Source organism: Cyclopterus lumpus, chromosome 16 (assembly GCF_009769545.1).
Source record: "Cyclopterus lumpus isolate fCycLum1 chromosome 16, fCycLum1.pri, whole genome shotgun sequence".
In the NCBI taxonomy this organism is placed as follows: Eukaryota; Metazoa; Chordata; class Actinopteri; order Perciformes; family Cyclopteridae; genus Cyclopterus; species Cyclopterus lumpus.
This window is the reverse complement of record NC_046981.1, coordinates 6853506-6872110: the sequence shown is the minus strand read 5'-3', so window position 1 is coordinate 6872110 and position 18605 is coordinate 6853506. Positions and strand designations below refer to the sequence as shown.

General features: G+C 41.1%; 1 protein-coding gene across 5 annotated transcripts in view; it reads left to right on the top strand.

Moving 5' to 3' along the window:
- The window catches only part of LOC117745047 (focal adhesion kinase 1-like), a 55938-nt gene that overhangs the window by 9933 nt on the left and 27400 nt on the right, over positions 1 to 18605 (top strand). For 2 of the 5 annotated variants that reach the window (XM_034553034.1, XM_034553033.1), the window contains 13 exons: positions 9192 to 9478; positions 9584 to 9750; positions 11807 to 11894; positions 12718 to 12797; positions 12981 to 13043; positions 13161 to 13215; positions 13587 to 13727; positions 14105 to 14182; positions 14858 to 14965; positions 15546 to 15663; positions 16013 to 16043; positions 16440 to 16510; positions 17619 to 17675. In XM_034553034.1, the coding sequence (XP_034408925.1) occupies positions 9236 to 9478; positions 9584 to 9750; positions 11807 to 11894; positions 12718 to 12797; positions 12981 to 13043; positions 13161 to 13215; positions 13587 to 13727; positions 14105 to 14182; positions 14858 to 14965; positions 15546 to 15663; positions 16013 to 16043; positions 16440 to 16510; positions 17619 to 17675 (1300 nt within the window). In that variant the 5' untranslated portion in view covers positions 9192 to 9235. Of the gene's footprint in view, positions 1 to 7868; positions 7969 to 9191; positions 9479 to 9583; positions 9751 to 11806; positions 11895 to 12717; positions 12798 to 12980; positions 13044 to 13160; positions 13216 to 13586; positions 13728 to 14104; positions 14183 to 14857; positions 14966 to 15545; positions 15664 to 16012; positions 16044 to 16439; positions 16511 to 17185; positions 17278 to 17618; positions 17676 to 18605 lie in introns of those variants that run through there. The other 3 variants (XM_034553035.1, XM_034553037.1, XM_034553038.1) reach the window with 3 other exon arrangements.

Here is an 18605-nt window from a genome sequence, read left to right as displayed (position 1 = left end):
CTAGTTGTTTTAAACGACATCCAGTAAGTTTACATTCCGGTGACAAAGCCCTTTAGTGGCTGTGGTAGTAATGACCGCAGCAAAGGAGGAAGTCGGCTGACATTATGATAGAGTGACAATGTCAAGGTAGGGCGGAGGTCAGTGTGGATCAACGGCGCAACATAAACAGGACAGACTGCTGTTTGTTTCCCCATTACCAACCACATTGGTTTCTTTTATGACCATAAATAGTTAGTTCCCCAACCTTAACCTTGTGGTTCTTACTGTAGCCGTGACGACAAAGGTCAACAAACCTCAACCATAGCGATGTCTGATCATGAAACGCATTTATTCTCTAACCGTGATTTGTAACCATTTTGGGAGGCACTGACGAATGGGGTTGTCCTGTTTCTAGATGTCGGGGTAATAAATATACAAATATTGTATTTTGTCTTTCATTTGGAGGACTTATTATAACATAATTGAATACATACCGTTATGCTCTGCATAATTTTTTTTGTCACCAAAGGATCACACTATGATTGTGGTCAGTGTTTTGCATTTGGATGCTCAGCTTGAAAGTGTTAACATTCATCTTGTGCTCTCGCACGTCAGAGGAATTGAATGTCATATTTCTGCTGGCACGCTGCAGGAGCAGATGAAATATGTTTGGAGAGGAGGAGAGCCAACAGAGCGTGAGGACAGGGCAGTAGAGCTCTGCTGAGGGCAGTAGAGATCTGCAAAAGAGAAAGGGGAACAAGTGTTGTAGGATCAAACAGTGCAATTATCATTTTCAGCGTTAATCCTGGTCAAACTGTGTGTTTGTGTATTAGTTGTATTAAGATTTGCACTTTCCTCTGCATCTTGTCTCACTTACAGTATTTTCTCCTCCTGTGTCTCTCTCTCTCACACACACACACCTTCACACACACACACACACCTACACACACACACACACAGACACTTGCACCCTCGCTGCTTCAGCCTGTTAACGTTTTCGCAGCGTGGCCACAGCAGCATGTACCGAAAAACAGCAAAGGAGAAACACTCGGCTTCCACATGCACACACTCACTTGGGTGGGTGTGTGTGTGTGTGAGAGAAATTGGGATGATGTTTTGATCTAGTTGCCCTTCAGCTGCTCCAGAAGAAAGCCTAAGAAGCCACACACACAGCTGACTGGCTTCGAAACGGATTTACTGCATCAAATCTTTTTTTCTTTTCTTTCTCCAACCCACTTCTGCAACATCAATTTCTCTTCGTAGTCCTTCTCCCGTAACCGCCTGGCTTTGCATCCAGGCTCCACCTTTCCCTTCAGGTCGCTGTCTCTCCGTGACATCAGACACCTGCTTTGACCTGGTTTACTCCTGCGGGCTCAGAGCATTGTGGGGAAAGCTTTGGAGGACGCGAGGCTCAGCTTCTCCCTGGGGTTTCTCCACTTTCTCTTTTCATCACACTCAATTTATTTATTCTTCGCTCTCGTTCTGATGCACATTTTCTTTTAATTCTTTCTTTCTTCTTTCTTTTTTTTGATAATTCTGTTGTCCTTCAACTCTTCTTTCTTCTGTCTTCTTCTAACGTCGTCATTTTTCCTTTCGCGTTCCCTTTTTCCTCCTGCGTCGGTCACTCCACCTTCCTCTCCCTCACTACTCCATTTTTCTACGCCCCTCTTTGCCCTACATTTTTGTCTCTTTCTTTGCCGAAGCCAGTTTCTCTTTTTGTCCCTCTCTCATTCGTCTTACCATCTCCTTTGGACACAATTGTGGATTTACGGAACAAAACTACTTCCCTTCTTGGAAAAAAGATTTTGACTGCAATCATATCGTCTTACTTTGCCAGCAAGCATTGTCGGTGTTATTTCGTAACCTGGATCTTTGACAAACAATGCCAAACCATGTGCTTTAAGATATATGACTGCTGGAATCCACCTTCTTTGAATTTCACATCAACGTTTGATTAATTGGATCAGCAGCTCCAAACCCGAAGGGCAGAATTGGATATTTCGTGAGGATTTATTGGACCGTAGGATGGCCTAATGGGTAGAAAAATAATCCCACAGCCACCGAAGCCAGACTTGAACGTCTTTTTTTGGGAAGCTTCAACCCTGTTGAAGTGTCCTCGAGGAACTTACTGAATCCTCTCCACCTACAAGGGCTCTAGCTCCCTGAAGTGAATGAGGGAAAAAAAAAAATACCGTTTGTATTTGTAGCATTGTATATCACATTGCACAATGGTGACGGTATTTCTTTGGGGTTAAAGGTCATGACATGAATCAGGCGGATTGTTTACTAAAAACTGGACCCCGAGCCACTTCCTCAAGTCCTTAAGTAATGCGTGTGAGAAAGAGTCTTGTGATCAGTAGCTTGGATTACTGTACAACACATTGTACGTCCAGTTTCTATCATCTCTGGGTTGTTTCAGCATTTGTTTCTTTTGGTGCAGAAGGACCAACTTCCAGATAGGGAGCTGAGCCAGACTTTTATCTCTGTTATACTCTGTTATGGTCGTTGAAGCATAACTGGTAACGGACTGGTATATTCTCTACCTCCTGTGGGGACACTTGCTGTGTCATCAGATTTGACAGTACAAAGGATATTTGACATCCTCTGTTTCCTCTTGCTTGGCTCTTTTCTTTTCTGGAGTTACTTGCAGCCTTGGGACACTGGCTTTGATAGATAGTTTTCTATTGAGTTTTATATGGCTATCTTGTGAGGTGAGCAGTGGATATGATCACAACAATGACCAATGACAGCCTCAATTTCTAACGTTTTAGTGAACATTTTAGGATGCTCAAGTTTTCTTGACTTATTCACATTTATATACTAGGATTTTTTAAAAATAGTTAAGGGAAGTCAGGTTAGGATCTGGTCCTAGTCCTAGGCTCTATGCTGTTATCGGGGCCCAGCAGGTTTGTCTGGGCCCTGTGGCCAGACCTCGTTAAGCCCCCTCTACAGAACAAATGGAGGACAGCGGCTGCATCCCTCTCTGCTGGAGCAAGGGGGCCTGCATCTACGCACAGCACCCCCTACCAAGTAGGTAATAATAAGTGTATTCATCAGCACACCATATTGTGTTCTGACAAATGCCCCCTGTAGTTTGACAAGTTCTTGTGTATTTAACTAAATACTTAAGATTCACAGATGCAAAGTATTGGCTCCATATCATTGTTAATCAAATGTAGTGTCTTCCTTTAGACAGTGCACTTTTCTCCACCGTGGTATCATTATTTACAATGAAATAGAAAAGTAATGTGTTGTTTACCTCCTCTCTGCCTTTAAAGCCTCTTCTCACTCTGTTAAACGTGCAGTTTTTCATCAGCCTTTTCCTTTAACTGAGCTATGTTTTCAGCTTCATGAAGTCTGAATGAGACCGATTTGTGTATTTCATCACCCTGGGATTTTGATGGTTGATTTATGACAGATGAGGTCCAGTTGGGGTCATAACTAAGAACCCATAGCCAGCTTTAACTTCATGAGCTCCTTGTTACCACTGGATAATGAAAAAAGGCTCAGTGAAGTCCTGCAGGACCAGCTGTCAGTTAGCGATGCTAAATGACAGTTTATCCAAAACTGTCCAATGAATGAGTTACGTGTTTGTATCGCTTAATTATTACAGCACTTGAGATAAAACTGAACTGAATGGCAACAATTAATCTCGTTTTGCTTCCCCCTGTTTGGAAAAAACAACTGAACTACTGTATCTTATCAGGTAATTTGCACGGGTTACATTTGTACTGAGCTGTAATTAGGTTGGTGAATATGAGTGTGTGGGGAGATGGTGGTTATCAGGTTCCCTGGTAGCTCTGATGTCAATGGAACAGCTCAGAAAACACCCACTCATACATACACACATACATACACCCACACACACACACACACACACATACACACACACACACACACACACACATACACATACATGCACGCGCACACTCTTGGTGCTGGTTCTTTGGGGTCCATTTGGGTCACCATGGAAAACCATTGTATTTATATGGAAGTGACATTTTGACCTGTAGATATCGATCTATGTTTCGACCAGAGTTTAATATATATTCATCTATATAGATATACAACCAATGTTGTGACTTTTTCGGTGTCATCCCCTTGTGTGGATAATGCCAATCCTTGGCAGAGGAGAGAGTGTAGTAGCATGGGGGGGAAGGGGGAGGGCAGAGGAAATTGTTTGAGGATGAGAGAAAGATGAGAGGGAGGAAGGAAGAGAGGTGGTTCAATAGGACAGAGAATCAAATGGAGATGTGAAGACAGGAACTAAAAGGTCTGAGCATGTCAGATGAGTGACTGGAGGAGATTAAGAGAAGGGAAGAAGAAAAGAGTTGCAGATGAAGGGGGTAAAGGACGGAGAAAGAAGGATGCAGGGAGTTTGGCAAGTGAGGCAGGCAAAAGAAAGGAAAAGATGAAGGCTTTGGAAAGAATAAAGGCATAATGACCGGGATAAATATGAAGAGAGAGCGATGGCAACACAAATACAGAGAGAACTAGGCTCCCCCAGGATTGTGCTAACCCCAGTAACCCAGATACCAGTTAGGCGAGGAGATAAACCGTCCTTCAGCTGCTGCTACGGGACAGCTCAACCTTCTGTGGTTTAACAGGCTGACTGTCAGTCACTGGAGCCCCACTGAGAGAGGGGGTGGTGGGCCTGGCAGCCGCCTGCACCCCTCCTGCCTGCATGGCCTAGTTGATTTGATTCCTCTTCTTTTCTCTATTTGAATGTGTGAGGGCATGTATGCAGGGGATTTAGTATAGTTATGTTGAGTAGAAATTGGTGCAACGAGAAATAGCTTCATTTATCCTGTGCTGTGTAGTCCACCTTTTTTTTTTTTTTAAAGCATTCATTTCAGTATTTTGTGGTTCCCCAAAACTGATTTGTATCCATGGACTCCGGTAACTAAAGGACAGCCTTTTATAATATATAAACTGTTAGGGTCTACACAGTATGTAAGTTAATGGCATAATGTCCAATAATACACTGCTGTGTAGCAGCCAACTTGAAAGTCCAAGGTGTCTTCACATGCTGGATAATATACACATTTTAAAAGCATCTGATAGAAGCATTTGTTCTGTACCACACACAGATGCTTAGGCTTTATGTTCACCGTGACACCTGCAATCTCAAATATTTTGTGTCTCGTACTTTATATTAATTCAGTCACATACTGGTTTTTAGCTTCATTATTAAAGGGCTACCATATATTAACAAAACCCTTTTTCTGATTAAAAAATGGTGAACACACTACATGTTATGGTTATGTTTGCTTTAATTGTAGCATACCGTAGTTGTATGCATACACCAAGGCGGTTATGTAGGTTGCCTGCTTCTCTAATAGGATTTTATCAAGCTGTATGTAGTAATGAGGTTACGGTTGTGTCTGTGTGATTTTGTGTCACTATTGTTTTTTGTCTCAGTGTATGCACTGGGGTGTTACAACAATGTAGTGCTTAATTTCTAATCTGATTACTGACTGGCCGAGGCAGCAGCAGATGGCTGGTTTGTGACTCTCTACCTCCTCTGGTGGCTAACCGAGTAGCTGGTTTGTTGTATGTATCACAGCTTGTGTACATTCTGGACTTTGTGTTGATAGCACATGTTGATATTGTTTTATCATTAACCTTCAAAAGTAAGCAAACAAAGGTGTACTGCATGTTCAAGATTTTCTTTTTTTGTGTCAACATAATTTTTAGTACCTGTTTTTTTTCAGCTACACTTTGTACAAAAACCAAAAAGAATATGCTGATGTTATTACTGTGACATTAACTACACACAAAACCTGGTGTCTGCTGCCACACAAACTGAAATGACATGAACCGTAAAGCAATAACACAATGATATATCAACAATTTTATATATATATTTAATTGATGATATATCAACAATTAAATATTTATAATTGTTGATATATCAATCAGTAATCCATGTTGTTTTTTCTCTGCATAGTCTACAGAAATAATAATAGTATAAACATTAGTAAAACATTGGCATTTTAGTAGTGTTGCAATGTGTATGTTTTAGTGTAACTCTTCAGCAAATAGAGTGCGAAAGCATTTCACAGTCTTTCTTCACTAAGCTTGTTCAAAAACTATAATGTAATGTGAGGTGTAGTTCACACAGCTTTTGTAATTTGAAGCATTCCCAAGAAATACACAGAGCTAGTCTGTCCCTGCCTGCCTAGAAAGCTAAAAATCTCTGCAGCCATCGAAGGAACAGAGGACTATAAATTATGTCCACTGCACAACCCCTCTAGCCGTAAATTTAATATATTTATCAGGTAAACCGGGTCTGTAGTTATTACAAGTCAATTGCTATTGTGACAAATACATTATATAATGGTATATTTGGATAATTAGGGATTGTAACAAACCACCTAATAATCCAGTAGCATCACAGCCACAGTGATATCACTTTAATTGGATGATGATGGTAATACTGTTAGAACATTTATCATCTAATTTTCACTAATCTGTTGTATTAAAGCCTTGAGGGTATGTTGAGTATGAAGCCATGCGCGTGGATATTATACACTTATTACAAGCAGTATGAGCTCGCTTTTAATAAATGTAAGTAATGTACTTCTTCATCTGCTTCACCAAAACACCGTCAACTTTCACTCTTGTCCCTTTTCAGAACACACCTGGACATTTGAGTTAATAACCAACACTTGTCCTGTTGCTCTTTGTTAAACTGCAGAGACTTAACAAAGCTTTTAATGTACAGTATAATGCACTATAACCTAGGCAGCGCCGTCACTTATTATATTATATTATACTTATCACTTATTATTATATCTTAATTACTTATTTTCCTTGGTCACTGGAACGTATGTACAGGTAATTGCTTTGAAAACACAACTTTCTCTTCAAGATGAAATACTTGGATGGATAAAACCTTTTCTTGGGAAGTGAATATTTAACTTTTTTGAATTACATTTTTTTGATACAGGCTCTTTACATCCAAATGAAAGTTAATCACTTGGAAATGAAGTAGAATTGCGACAACATATGATTGAGTCATACACTTAATCAACAACATACGGTTGAATAATATGAAAAAAAACGAGGGAACGATTTTCATATAACAATAACAAAATGTGCTGAATACACAGGATGTAATAATGTGTGTTGGACTTGTGCACATACACACACGCACACTATTGATACAGCAGATTCTTACAAGAGAGTGCTGAGTCAAATTATTAGATGCATAATGTCCTCCTTTACACTTCTGATGCAGTCACTGTGTGCACGTACGCACACACACACACACACACACACACACACACAGGCATGTATTTCAGCGTGTGTCTTTGACGAGGCAACTGTAGGTCAAGCTGTCAAAGTGCTGAACCAACTTTTCCCTGGATCAGTCTGCATATTTCTGTCTCTTGTTTCTTTCTCCCTTTTTTTCTCTGCATGAAGTGATCTGACCGTGAACCTGAACACAACACGGAAAAATGCTGAATGTAGAGATGTGATGTTAACAGTAGTGTTTTTTGTGCTTGCTACAGGCTGTTAAGAACGGCAGTGAAACAACCAGAGTCGACAGTAACAGAAACAGTTTGTCAGTTGGCTTTATCGTCTCCATATTCAGTGGATTAAATAAGTCATGGAATATAAGAAAGTAGATCTTTCAACACCTGAATAACTTGGTAGATGATGACGCAGATCACAATTTTGGATATCTTTTGGAAAGATATTTAGTTGTAGATTACATTCCCAAATGTGGAAGTGAGCCATGCAATTAGTCAGTCAATCAGTCGGTTTACTTCTCTTTTGTCACTGTAAGATAGCCGCAGATAGAGTTCACAGCCAGCTGAAACCAGCCCCTGTAGTGATGATGACTCAACAAAGCCTGCAGGGATATCCAGGAAGTGACCGTACGACACAGGAAGCGGCAGAGCTTGTGTCTCGCACAAGGACGTGTTATTATGAACCTATAGTAGAAACAAGCTTTAAAGAGGGCCAATACCACACAGTCTGGTAAATACGCGAGAGAGTCTAAGACAAACAGGAAGAATCTGTGGAAATGGATAGTTTGTGCTTGTGTTTGCTGGATTACAAATGTCTTTATTTGTGGATAAAGAATATAAGTGAAGCCAAGCTATTGTTTAGTTTCAATTTAATAATAAGTATAATGTTGTACCTAATTAGACATCTTGTGATTCTCTGTGTGTTTATCTGTAAGTTCATCATGTAGAATTTGTCAGTAGTAATTCATCCTGCTGTTCTGCTACCCACCTGCAGCCACTACTATTAAAGCTGCTATACGCCGACATTAAACCAGTCAATGTCCAGAACAATCTACTAATCCTCTCACAGCAGACCTTAACGTGTCAAGACAGAATTTAGAAACCAGCAGATTGGAAACTGCCGCCTGGTAGCCATGCAACTGGTTGAGGACAGTATAAACCTGCCTCACAGAGACTCTGGTATGGCTTGGACATGTTGGCCACTTCCACTCCCTGCTGCAGGTAGGACTGAACAACCAGTTGACTGACTGGTGTCGCAGTGGTTTACGGTTAAGCTGAGTGCTCGACGAGAGTCACTGTGTGGTTGATTTAGCAGTAGGCTGTCCAGTTTGACCACAGTGTTTCCCACTGGGAATCCATTTATAGAAGCTGATTTATGGTGAGCTTTGAGTCCATGAGAGGTCTTTCGAAAAAAAAAAAAAAAATAAGAGGACATTGTGTCAGTGATTTGCTGGTTGAAATGGAATCGTTACTGACTGACTGAAACTCTCTTGAGTTTCTTCAGTTCTTTTTTGTCTCAATGTTGCTCTGTTATCGCAGTTTTATTTATCTCTTTGCCACCTGGATTGTTTTCTTGAGTGAGAGTGGATTTGCACTAGTTCTCTTTTATGTCTTTATGATTTTTAATGTAGCCTGTTTTTTGTATCATGACCAAAGTATAGAGTGCAGTATGAATGGCAGGATGGGGGTGCCTGAGAGGCTGTTTGAGTGGGTGTTTTACTGTGTTAGCTATTCTTGCAGTGGTGGGCTTCAAAGGGTTGATAAAGTAATTCTCTTTACGTACCCTAATCACCTTTTTTTTTTTTAACCCGTTGATTTTTATTCTTCTCGAGTGTGTCATGCTCATTTGACATAATTGAACGTATTTCCAATGAAGATAAAAGATATGTTGAAAAAAATACAACATCACATTTTGACCTCTGTCCTCTCTGTTTTGCCGCCTCTCTTTTCCAGAATATGACGGCCAGTTAGCCCCCGCAGGAGGATCTGAAACAGGCATGGCATCGTCGTCCTACTTGGAACCCAACCTCAATCACTCTGCAGCGAGTGGTTGTGGGGTTAAATCCCGGTCTGTGATGCCTGGTGGTACCGGTGGTGGTACCAGTGGCTCTACTGGCGGTCTTGAGCGACCCTCAGGCTCCATGGACCGGGTTCTGAAGATCTTCCATTATTTTGAGACGAACAGCGAACCATGCACCTGGGCTAGTAATATCAGGCATGGAGATGCTACAGATGTCAGGGTGAGACGAGACGCACACACATTTCTTACCTTTCTAGCCCTCCATAATCCAAATTTCCCTGATTATCACTTTTTTCTTTGTTCATACTTCCTCTCATTTCAAAAGGGTGTTATTCAAAAGATAGCAGAGATCCACAAATTGCGCTGTGTGTCCTCTCTGGGCCTCCGTCTGACCCATCTGCACTCTGATGCACTCCATTGGTTACACCCTGATTTGGGCGTGTGTCACATCAGAGAGAAATATGAGAAACAGCACCCCCAAGAGGAATGGAGGTAAGATTACAACACGGTTCAATGGTTTATGCTGTCTGCTCCCTCTCCCCATTTCTTTCCATGTTCACTTTTTCCACAAGGGTTATTAGATCTTCTTGTTAATCAAGAGGGAAACCTCTTCCTTAATGCCGTGATGATATCAAACAGCTGGCCAAGTAATACTACATTATATATATTCTCTTAAGAGGCGGACAAGAGAACGATTATACCATAAACATGGCAACGTTACATTAGGCGGTGCAGGAGCTACATTTGTTTGAGCTCCAGACATGCAAAACAAGAGTATTTTAATAAACCTACCTTACAAGCTACAGCTATATATAACATATGGTCCCAATTAAACCATTGTATACATCCAATAAACCTGAAACATACTAATATGAATCACTGTGCCCAGCCAGTAAAAATAATTAAATATTGCTCCTTTTTACCATGGTCCCTGTGTGTAATTTCCTGGGGTTTCGAAAGTCCTCACATAATGTGTTTTCTCATTCATCCATGGTGGATGACGTTTACTTAAATTCAATGGGTCAAGGTGACTTCACTGCACAGGTTCGTGACTCGCATGCAATTGGTGCATTTGCTGCCTATTATTAAACTACAATCTGTAGAGCTTTATTCTTCCCATTTGTTTGGTGCAGCAGCCTCCTCATATGCCACGCGAGGATGATCTTCTCTGTTTGATGAAGGGTATGAAGGGAAGCTGCTTGTCTGTTTTCAACCTACACTAAAACTATGCTGGTGCTTGGCATCTTCAGTGGATATTGTTAACAGCTCTTCTCGCAATTCTATCTTTTGTCCTGCAGTTGATCTGTTACTACACTCAACATCCTTACAATTTGAACGAGTTCAAAATTAGCTACTTGTTCACACCGCTAACATGTAGCTGAGTGGCTCTGCCAGTTGTTGCCGATTTGCAGAGCTCCACGCCCACAGGAGTTTCTGCTGCTGCCGAGCTATTGTTAGAACAGCAGAAGTCGCCCAGGGGATGGACTGACTCTCTCTCGCCCCCCTGCGTGTTTCTCTTGGGTCTCGTGCGGCTCGCAGTCGCTCCTTGTCTCTTTGATCCTTCTCTCCCTCCTTCTTTCATCTCTCACATCTGTGCTTTTCTATCTTACCCAGCTCTCTATTTTCTCTCCAACACGCATCATCTCTCTTCTCCCAATCTCTTTTTGGTTCATTCATTATAGAACGAGGATGTTTTATTCCTTTTGTCCTTAGCCTTAATTTCCTTTGTTATTTAACTTCAGGCCTGTTGCATAACAGCAGCTTGGAGCTCGCTACTCTCCTGGCCCATTTCTCTCTCACTGTAGTCACTGCAATGTGTCAGTCATAAAATGATATGTCACTATAAACGATGATGGCCCATTTGGGTACTTCCGTGGCACAGTTAACTGGCAAGTGTAACGGAAGGAATCTCATAATGCTTTATGGTATTACAAGGTTATCACTTTCAGTTAGTTCACTGGCAGTAAAATATGAAATTGCGTCTTCCTGTGCCACCAGAAATTAATAGAGTGAGTAGAAAGAGCGTCTTCCAACTTCAACACTTGCCCCTGTGTTGGCAAACAGCCACTCTGCTGAAGTGACTTTGAGCCCGACATGGAATCTATTGCTCCATGGGCACGATTAATGCAATGTAAGCCCCCTCTGAAGGAAGAGCAATAGGAATAAAGAAGATTGTGCAAGAAACAGGCACAAGAAACTTGACAGGCCCACAATGTGTGTGCATGACAGTTACTAGTTTCTAGCTCCACACAGCAACACATGACAACAAAAACTACTTGAACTTCTTCTTTCTAAAAAAGCCTTTTTTTTGTTCATTATCTCTTTTTTGCAATCAGGAACATGTCACAGATTCATTGGTATACACTCACATAACCAGCTTTAAAATGTATTGAGGTCTGTGTATGCGTCAGCTGTACGTATGAGTAAGCATGCTCCTTCTGTCTCTATACAGGCATTCAATTTGGATTCTGCAGGTTATTTTATTCTATGTGTGGGTGTGTGTGCTGACAGTATGGGTATTGAGCCAAATTGTCTCTGTCATTCTCAGGTATGAGTTGCGGATGCGGTACCTTCCTAAAGGTTACCTCAGCCATTTCTCTGAGGACAAACCCTCTCTTAACTACCTCTATCACCAGGTGAGGCAACTTGGCAGGATCACACAAAAAAGAGGACACAGAAAGGGGTCCTAATGAAATATTATTCATTAAAAACATTTTAAAAGGGTATCTATAATTTTCTCTTCTGTCATACAAGATCTGCTCTGTCACTTGCTCTCTGTCGCTTTTTCATCTAACCATGCAGACATACTGTACCTCGAAACAGATTACTAAAAAGATACTTAACTGATACAATTAATATAGCTCTTACATGGGACTGCAGTATTACTTTATCTTGAGAGCAGTGTTGTTATAAAACATTGTGCCTCTTTCACTGATATCTTCCTATGAACCGTCTGATATTTGGTCATGAGAAAGGAAAAGAGAAGTCTCTGTCCGATTTATGACGTGTTCTTGAACCGCGGAATTGTTCGCACCTGTGTTCTTATATTGACGAATCCCATTGTCACCGCAAAGCCTAAAGCGCCCCAAGTGGTACTCGTCACTCTCTGCGAACAGATCTACATCGTCCTGGCAGATGCGTTCCTTCCTCAGGGCACAATCTGCATCATCCTGCAGCAGCAGTAAATATGCCATTGTGCAAGAAGGTCCCGGGATGCAGAAATAGGGCTATTTTAGGCCTATAAATTGCATGATTAATCACAAATTATTGGATGGGATGTTTCCCAATCAAATTATACATTTTTTGTAATTAATGAAAATAATTGTAAATGATGTAGTATTATAGTATTGCAATTATAAGTCTGTCAGAGAATATGATTGTAGGACTGTAGAGTTATTACATGCACACATATAAGAACGGTTGGTGAATGAGTTGTTCCGTTGCACTGTGTATCGACAGGTAAAGAGTGACTACATGCAGCATATAGCTGATCAGGTGGATCAAGAAGTTGCTCTGAAACTGGGCTGTTTGGAAATTAGGTGAGAAAAACACACATTTGTTTTTATGCCACAAGTGTGACACAAATCAACACAATATACTGTTTGCTCAAACAGGTATCTTGACTATTAGTCACTGCTTTTATTTTAAGACGTTTTCCAGAATATGTGAATTTTATTATTCACCATTTAATATTGTTTTGCCTTTCTCTTTGATTTTTATAGGAGGTTCTTCAGAGAGATGCCAGGCAACGCCCTGGATAAGAAATCCAATTATGAACTACTAGAGTAAGAGATTAGAGTTTATCTGGTTCACGCTGTGAACCACATTGCCTCGAATTTAGATTCTAAGATTGTAGATTTCAAGTATTTAAAGATACATTTTTTTCATTCTGTCATGTTTAGGAAAGACGTTGGTTTAAGAAGGTTCTTCCCCAAAAGCCTGCTGGACTCCCTCAAGGTGAGGCTAAACTACTGTTAATGTAGTAAGGGCATCAGTGACTTTCAGCTCCCTGAGTTTCCCATTAAAGTCCCATTTAAGATCACAGAGTCGTCAAGTGTCAGTGGTGGAAAGTCCTTCGGGAATCCGAGGCCCACTTAGGCGGCTGGATGAGCTAATGGCTGTTTGACGGAGGTGCCGGCTGACTGGCAGGGAGACTAACTTGATGACTGAGTGGATGTCTGGCTGAATGTCTTTATAATCTGATTGTCTGGAATTAAGTTAAACGTCCTGTTGTCACCCACTTTGTGCTTTGTCATGTCTTGGCTCTGAACCAACTTTCTCCCAGAAAGACTTAACCCGTGGAAATGTTTTTTCTCCCGCTCTGTCAGGCGAAGACTCTGCGTAAGCAGATCCAGCAGACCTTTAAGCAGTTTGCTAACCTCAACGATGAGCAGAGCATCCACAAGTTCTTTGAGATACTCTCTCCCATCTACCGCTTTGACAAAGAGTGCTTCAAATGTGCTTTGGGGGTACGGCAACACTCGGTTCATAAAGACAAAACGTGTTACGTCTAACGGTGAACGGTGAAATCCATTCATACATTTTCCATACCTGAAAATTCAGACCAATTCAGGAGGTTGGACCTATTCACAAAATGTAAAGTAGAATGTCTTTAATTTCAATGGCTTGTCAGAGCCAGACAAGATGATGCTAGTAATTGCAGTTTATGCATTTGCACAGTCCTGCTTCATATCACTATATTCCTCTTACTATCACTATCATCTACAAAATGCAGACTTTTCTCTCTACGAGAAGAACAAATGAAAATCAAAAGTAGTAAAAACAGATGAGATGTAAATAATGCAAACGTGTCATCTATTTTAATACTGTATGTCTCCCTCTCCAGTCTAGTTGGGTAATATCAGTAGAGTTAGCTATTGGACCAGAAGAAGGAATCAGCTACCTCACAGATAAGGGCTCAATGGTGAGTATGCACTGAGACAACTCGACTCACAAGGTCTAACTTTGAGTCCATAACACATGAACCAGTTCAATATTTGTTTAATGTCGTGTTTAATGCTTACTACTATATACTGCATGCTTTTAAATTGAAGGCCAGATTGGCACTCTATCATACGTCCTTTTAATGGCTGTCCTCTCCAGTAGACTTCACTTGCCTGAGTTAAAATGAGTCTTAAAATGCCAGCGGCCAGGTCATTTTTGTTACAAAGCAGATGGCGTGAGCGAGAAAGAGCGTGTGGTTTCACCAGGTGAAGTGATCAGGAGATCCACACAGCTGTATTTAGGAGGTGCTGGCTTCAGTAACAACTCAAAATGCAGGAAACAGCTGCACACCTTATTTTTATTTTATTTTATTTTAAATGAAGGTATTACATTTGACTTAATGATGACAGACTGTCAAAATGTCTACAGCTAATTTAATAAGGTGATAGTGGAGCGTGTCCTGTTTGGCTTTTTATGCACACATTCAAATTCACTCTCGGTGACGTTGGCTTTCTCATGCTCAGTGTTGGCATCTTTATATAAAAAAAAAAAAGAAATACATGATTAACTGGGACCATGGCAAAAAAATGTCTCATGTATACGAACATTATAAGTGTTTTTTAATATTTATGTGCATCTGTGTTTGTCGTTGCAGCCTACACACTTAGCTAACTTTAACCAGGTTCAGTCCATCCAATACTCCGCTTTGGAAGAGAAGGACAGGAAAGGCATGTTGCAGCTCAACGTAGCAGGAGCTCCAGAGGTGAAAACACACAGACACACCTTTCATACGATATCCTTGGCTTTTCAATTGTAGGGTGGGTCATTGTGAAACATTACTGCCTGTCGTTTGGATATTGTTTGCATTAATACCTCATGTTAAGTAGGAGTGTAAATGTGTAACACACATAAAATAGCTTCTGCTTGTTAAACGTTGTACTTTAAGTTGTAGTAACAACCAATCTGCAGTAAAATACGATACAGGGAAAGAAGGAAACAGCCCATGGGGAGGGTGAAGGCGGGTGTTGCCATCTGCACTTGAGTGTCGACGTGAGTGTGTCTGTCGAGAGTGTGTGTGTGTTTGCAGCAGGCCTTTCTAGTGGAACAGCATGTGTGCATCAGTGCTAGAGTATCTGTGTGTGGATGTGTGGGGGTGTGTGTGTGCGCGTGCGTGCAGGACTGAATGTGTGTGAATGTGCACTGGTAGAAGACGTTACTAATAAAGCTCTCATTGTATCACTGTGAAGCAACGCTCTGTCCCACTAAATCGTGCGTGTACTTGCGCGCGCGTGTGTGTGTGTGTGTGTGTGTGTGAGTGTGTGTTTGTGTGTGTGTGTGTGTGGCCCCTCACAGTCACCACGGCATCGCTAACTACGGCAGAAAACATGGCTGACTTGATTGACGGATACTGTCGACTCGTCTCCTCAGCTACGCACTCCTTCATTGTCAGAGTGCACAAAGGTATGGCACGCTACCTCTTGTACATTTGTTTTGTGTTTACGATATACCCACATTTAGATAGTTTGGGATCTATTGCAGCATTTCAATGGTTCAGTTGTGTGCAGTTTATGACTATTGTGATCATTTCTATGTTGTTTAACATGATGCAAAGAAAAAAATGAGCTTCTACTATAAATAGTAGTCTGATTGTAGCTGACGAGGGCTTAAGCTGGTCACTTTGAATAACTAGACAATGTTTGAGCTTGTCTTTTCTAAAAAATAAATATGGCTACTAAGAAATGGTTACAGGGATGCAGTTTGAACAAGAGGCGAGTCTGTTCTGTGTCTAATTCATGTGTTCATTTTGCAGAGGGGGACAGAGCTCTGCCGTCCATCCCCAAGTAAGTCAACAGACACATTTGGTCTTATTAGCTGCTTTATCAAGTAAAAACAAGGTGTCTGTTTCCTGTGATACGTAGAGGAAGTTTAGTCAATGTTCATCATCTAATTTCTTCCTTTAACCAGCACAACTTTGTTTTTTGTCTTCAGTGACTGGGCTGGCTTAGTAGTTATATCAGTCCTTGAATTGCTCATACTGTGGATACAATATTCTGCATAAGATAGAGACATATGTGTTCTTTTTTTTCTTAATGTTCAGCTTGGAAAAAAGCTACACACATGACAGGATGTGGAAGGATTCTCCATTCCTCCTCTGCTTATCTTCATAGCGGCATCTGGATGCTTTAGGTTTAGGTTAATGTGAACCAAAAAGGATTTTCTTTTCATCTCTTTTCCAGAGTATCAAATCATGAGAGGCGGATGGAAAAACGAATGGAAGGAGTACGGACCCGAGCTGTTTGTGTCTCAGGTATGAGTCCCTGTCTCACTTTCTCTTTTCCTGTTGCTCTGTTTCTCCCCTGTTGATTTCCCTGTCTGTGTGCTGCTTTAAATGTCATGAGTGACAGTGACTGCAAACAGTTGAATAAAGGGTTCATAGATATGTGTTCGCACCCCGTTCCCTCTATAAAGCCTCATCTGTGTCTGCAATGAAGAGTCCTTGTCTCGCCAGATGTCCCCATGGAGAGCTTTAGTCACTGTCACTCTTCCTGTGTCGTGCCTGTCTACTGACCTCAGACTGACTCACAGTTACACAGAATTTTATGAAAATGACCTTACATATAGTATTGAGTCAATTATTAACATCTGTGACCGTATTTGTTTTTCTCTTAACAGTAAAACTAATGCTTCTTTCCCTCTGTGTGTATGTGTGTGTTTCATGCTGCATGGGGCTTTTGCAGGTCACACTAGTGGTGATGGTAAACAACTTTTTTTTTTCTGCCCTAAATTAGTAACTTAACATAATTATTGCTGTGTGTGTGTGTGTGCTGTATCTCTGCATCTGCCCGTAGCTGATTCAGCCTTATCCATGACTCAACCTGTTATTCTTCAACTTGTTTCTGTGGAAAGAACGAACGTTTCCATCCCTCCCCTTTCCTATCCTCTGCTGTCTCTGTCCCTCTCTTTACTGAACTATTCTGTCACACAATCCTTGTGTGCAGCTGTTTTATAGTATATTAAGGTTTAAATTGTTGTGCATGTGTTTGGAATCCGGTATGGTGACGGTCTTTTGGAAAGGTACGTCTGTCTGATGATGGTGTGCTTCTGTTACTGTTGCCAATCTCACTCTTTATTTGTCTGTTGAGGTGTGTCCACTCAACTACTTGAGTGCGTTATAATTGCAGTATTTAAAAAAAAAATCCAGGTGATACAGAGAATTTTGATATAAAAAAAAAACTAGACTTTTGGTTTGCGTCAGATGTAATGTGAATACTGTCCAGGCGACTCAGGCTGTTGCATCAAAGAGACATTTGATATGCGAACATGTTAATACTTGTATCCGTATCGTGTGTGTCACTAACTGAGACTTAATGTTGCTTGGCTCTTTGTCCCCTCCCCACTTTGCTCTGGCTCTGCAGAAACGGACGACTATGCTGAGATCATAGATGAGGAGGACACGTACACGATGCCTTCAAGTAAGTACAAACACATGCGCACAACAATTGGAGGTCATTTGACCACTGGAAAAAGTGACCGGTCATCATTGTGCACCTGTGCGTGAGCGCTCGTGATCATTGGACCTCTGCAGACTTGTGCAGCATACGGTGTGTGTGTGCAAACTAGTGTCAGTTCATGCGTGTGCGGGTGGAAAGCTTGTCGGAGGGGGGGGGGGGGGGAGGGGTACCTTCTGAGAAATTTGAGTTATGCTATTATAAATTTAGACTTATTAATTGTGTATCACGATATCGCATCATATGATTTTGTTGTGGCAAAGGATCATATGGGATTATCGCTCGTTCCCAGGCTTTATCTTGGTTCTGTAGAATCCATGAATGTACACAATAACTAATGTATTGTTGTATCAAGGGATTGGCATTGTGAACTGTGGCGCGTCCCAGTAAGTGTAGGATAACTATGGAGAGTATCTTGACAGGCTGTAAATGAGCTGTTTAAAATGTTTCACTACTCTCCATGATAGAGGACGATTTAATGATACATCGGACCTAATGATAAATCAATTCAGGCTTCTGCTTTGAATTAAACTCTTTTTAGATTGGTGGACAAAAGGATGGCAGGAAAAGTAATGACATGAATGACATTTTCCGTAGTTGCATGCAGCAATCGTATAAAAGGGGGAAACCACTTGAACCACATACTGCCTCTATATTAAAAGGTCTGCAGTCTGTATTTCTTTAAGCTCCCTCAGATTGCTTTGAGACACAATGTTTACGTTCCAGTAGACATTTGACAAATGGCTCTATCGACTGCTAATTACTATTATGATAAGTGTTCATCGTGACAATTACATGAATGTAGAGGTTCATTTGGCTCCTGTAGCTGCAACTGCATTATTATCTTAAGACATATGGGGAAGGGCCTGCTGTGCTGCAGAGTAATGCCTGTTG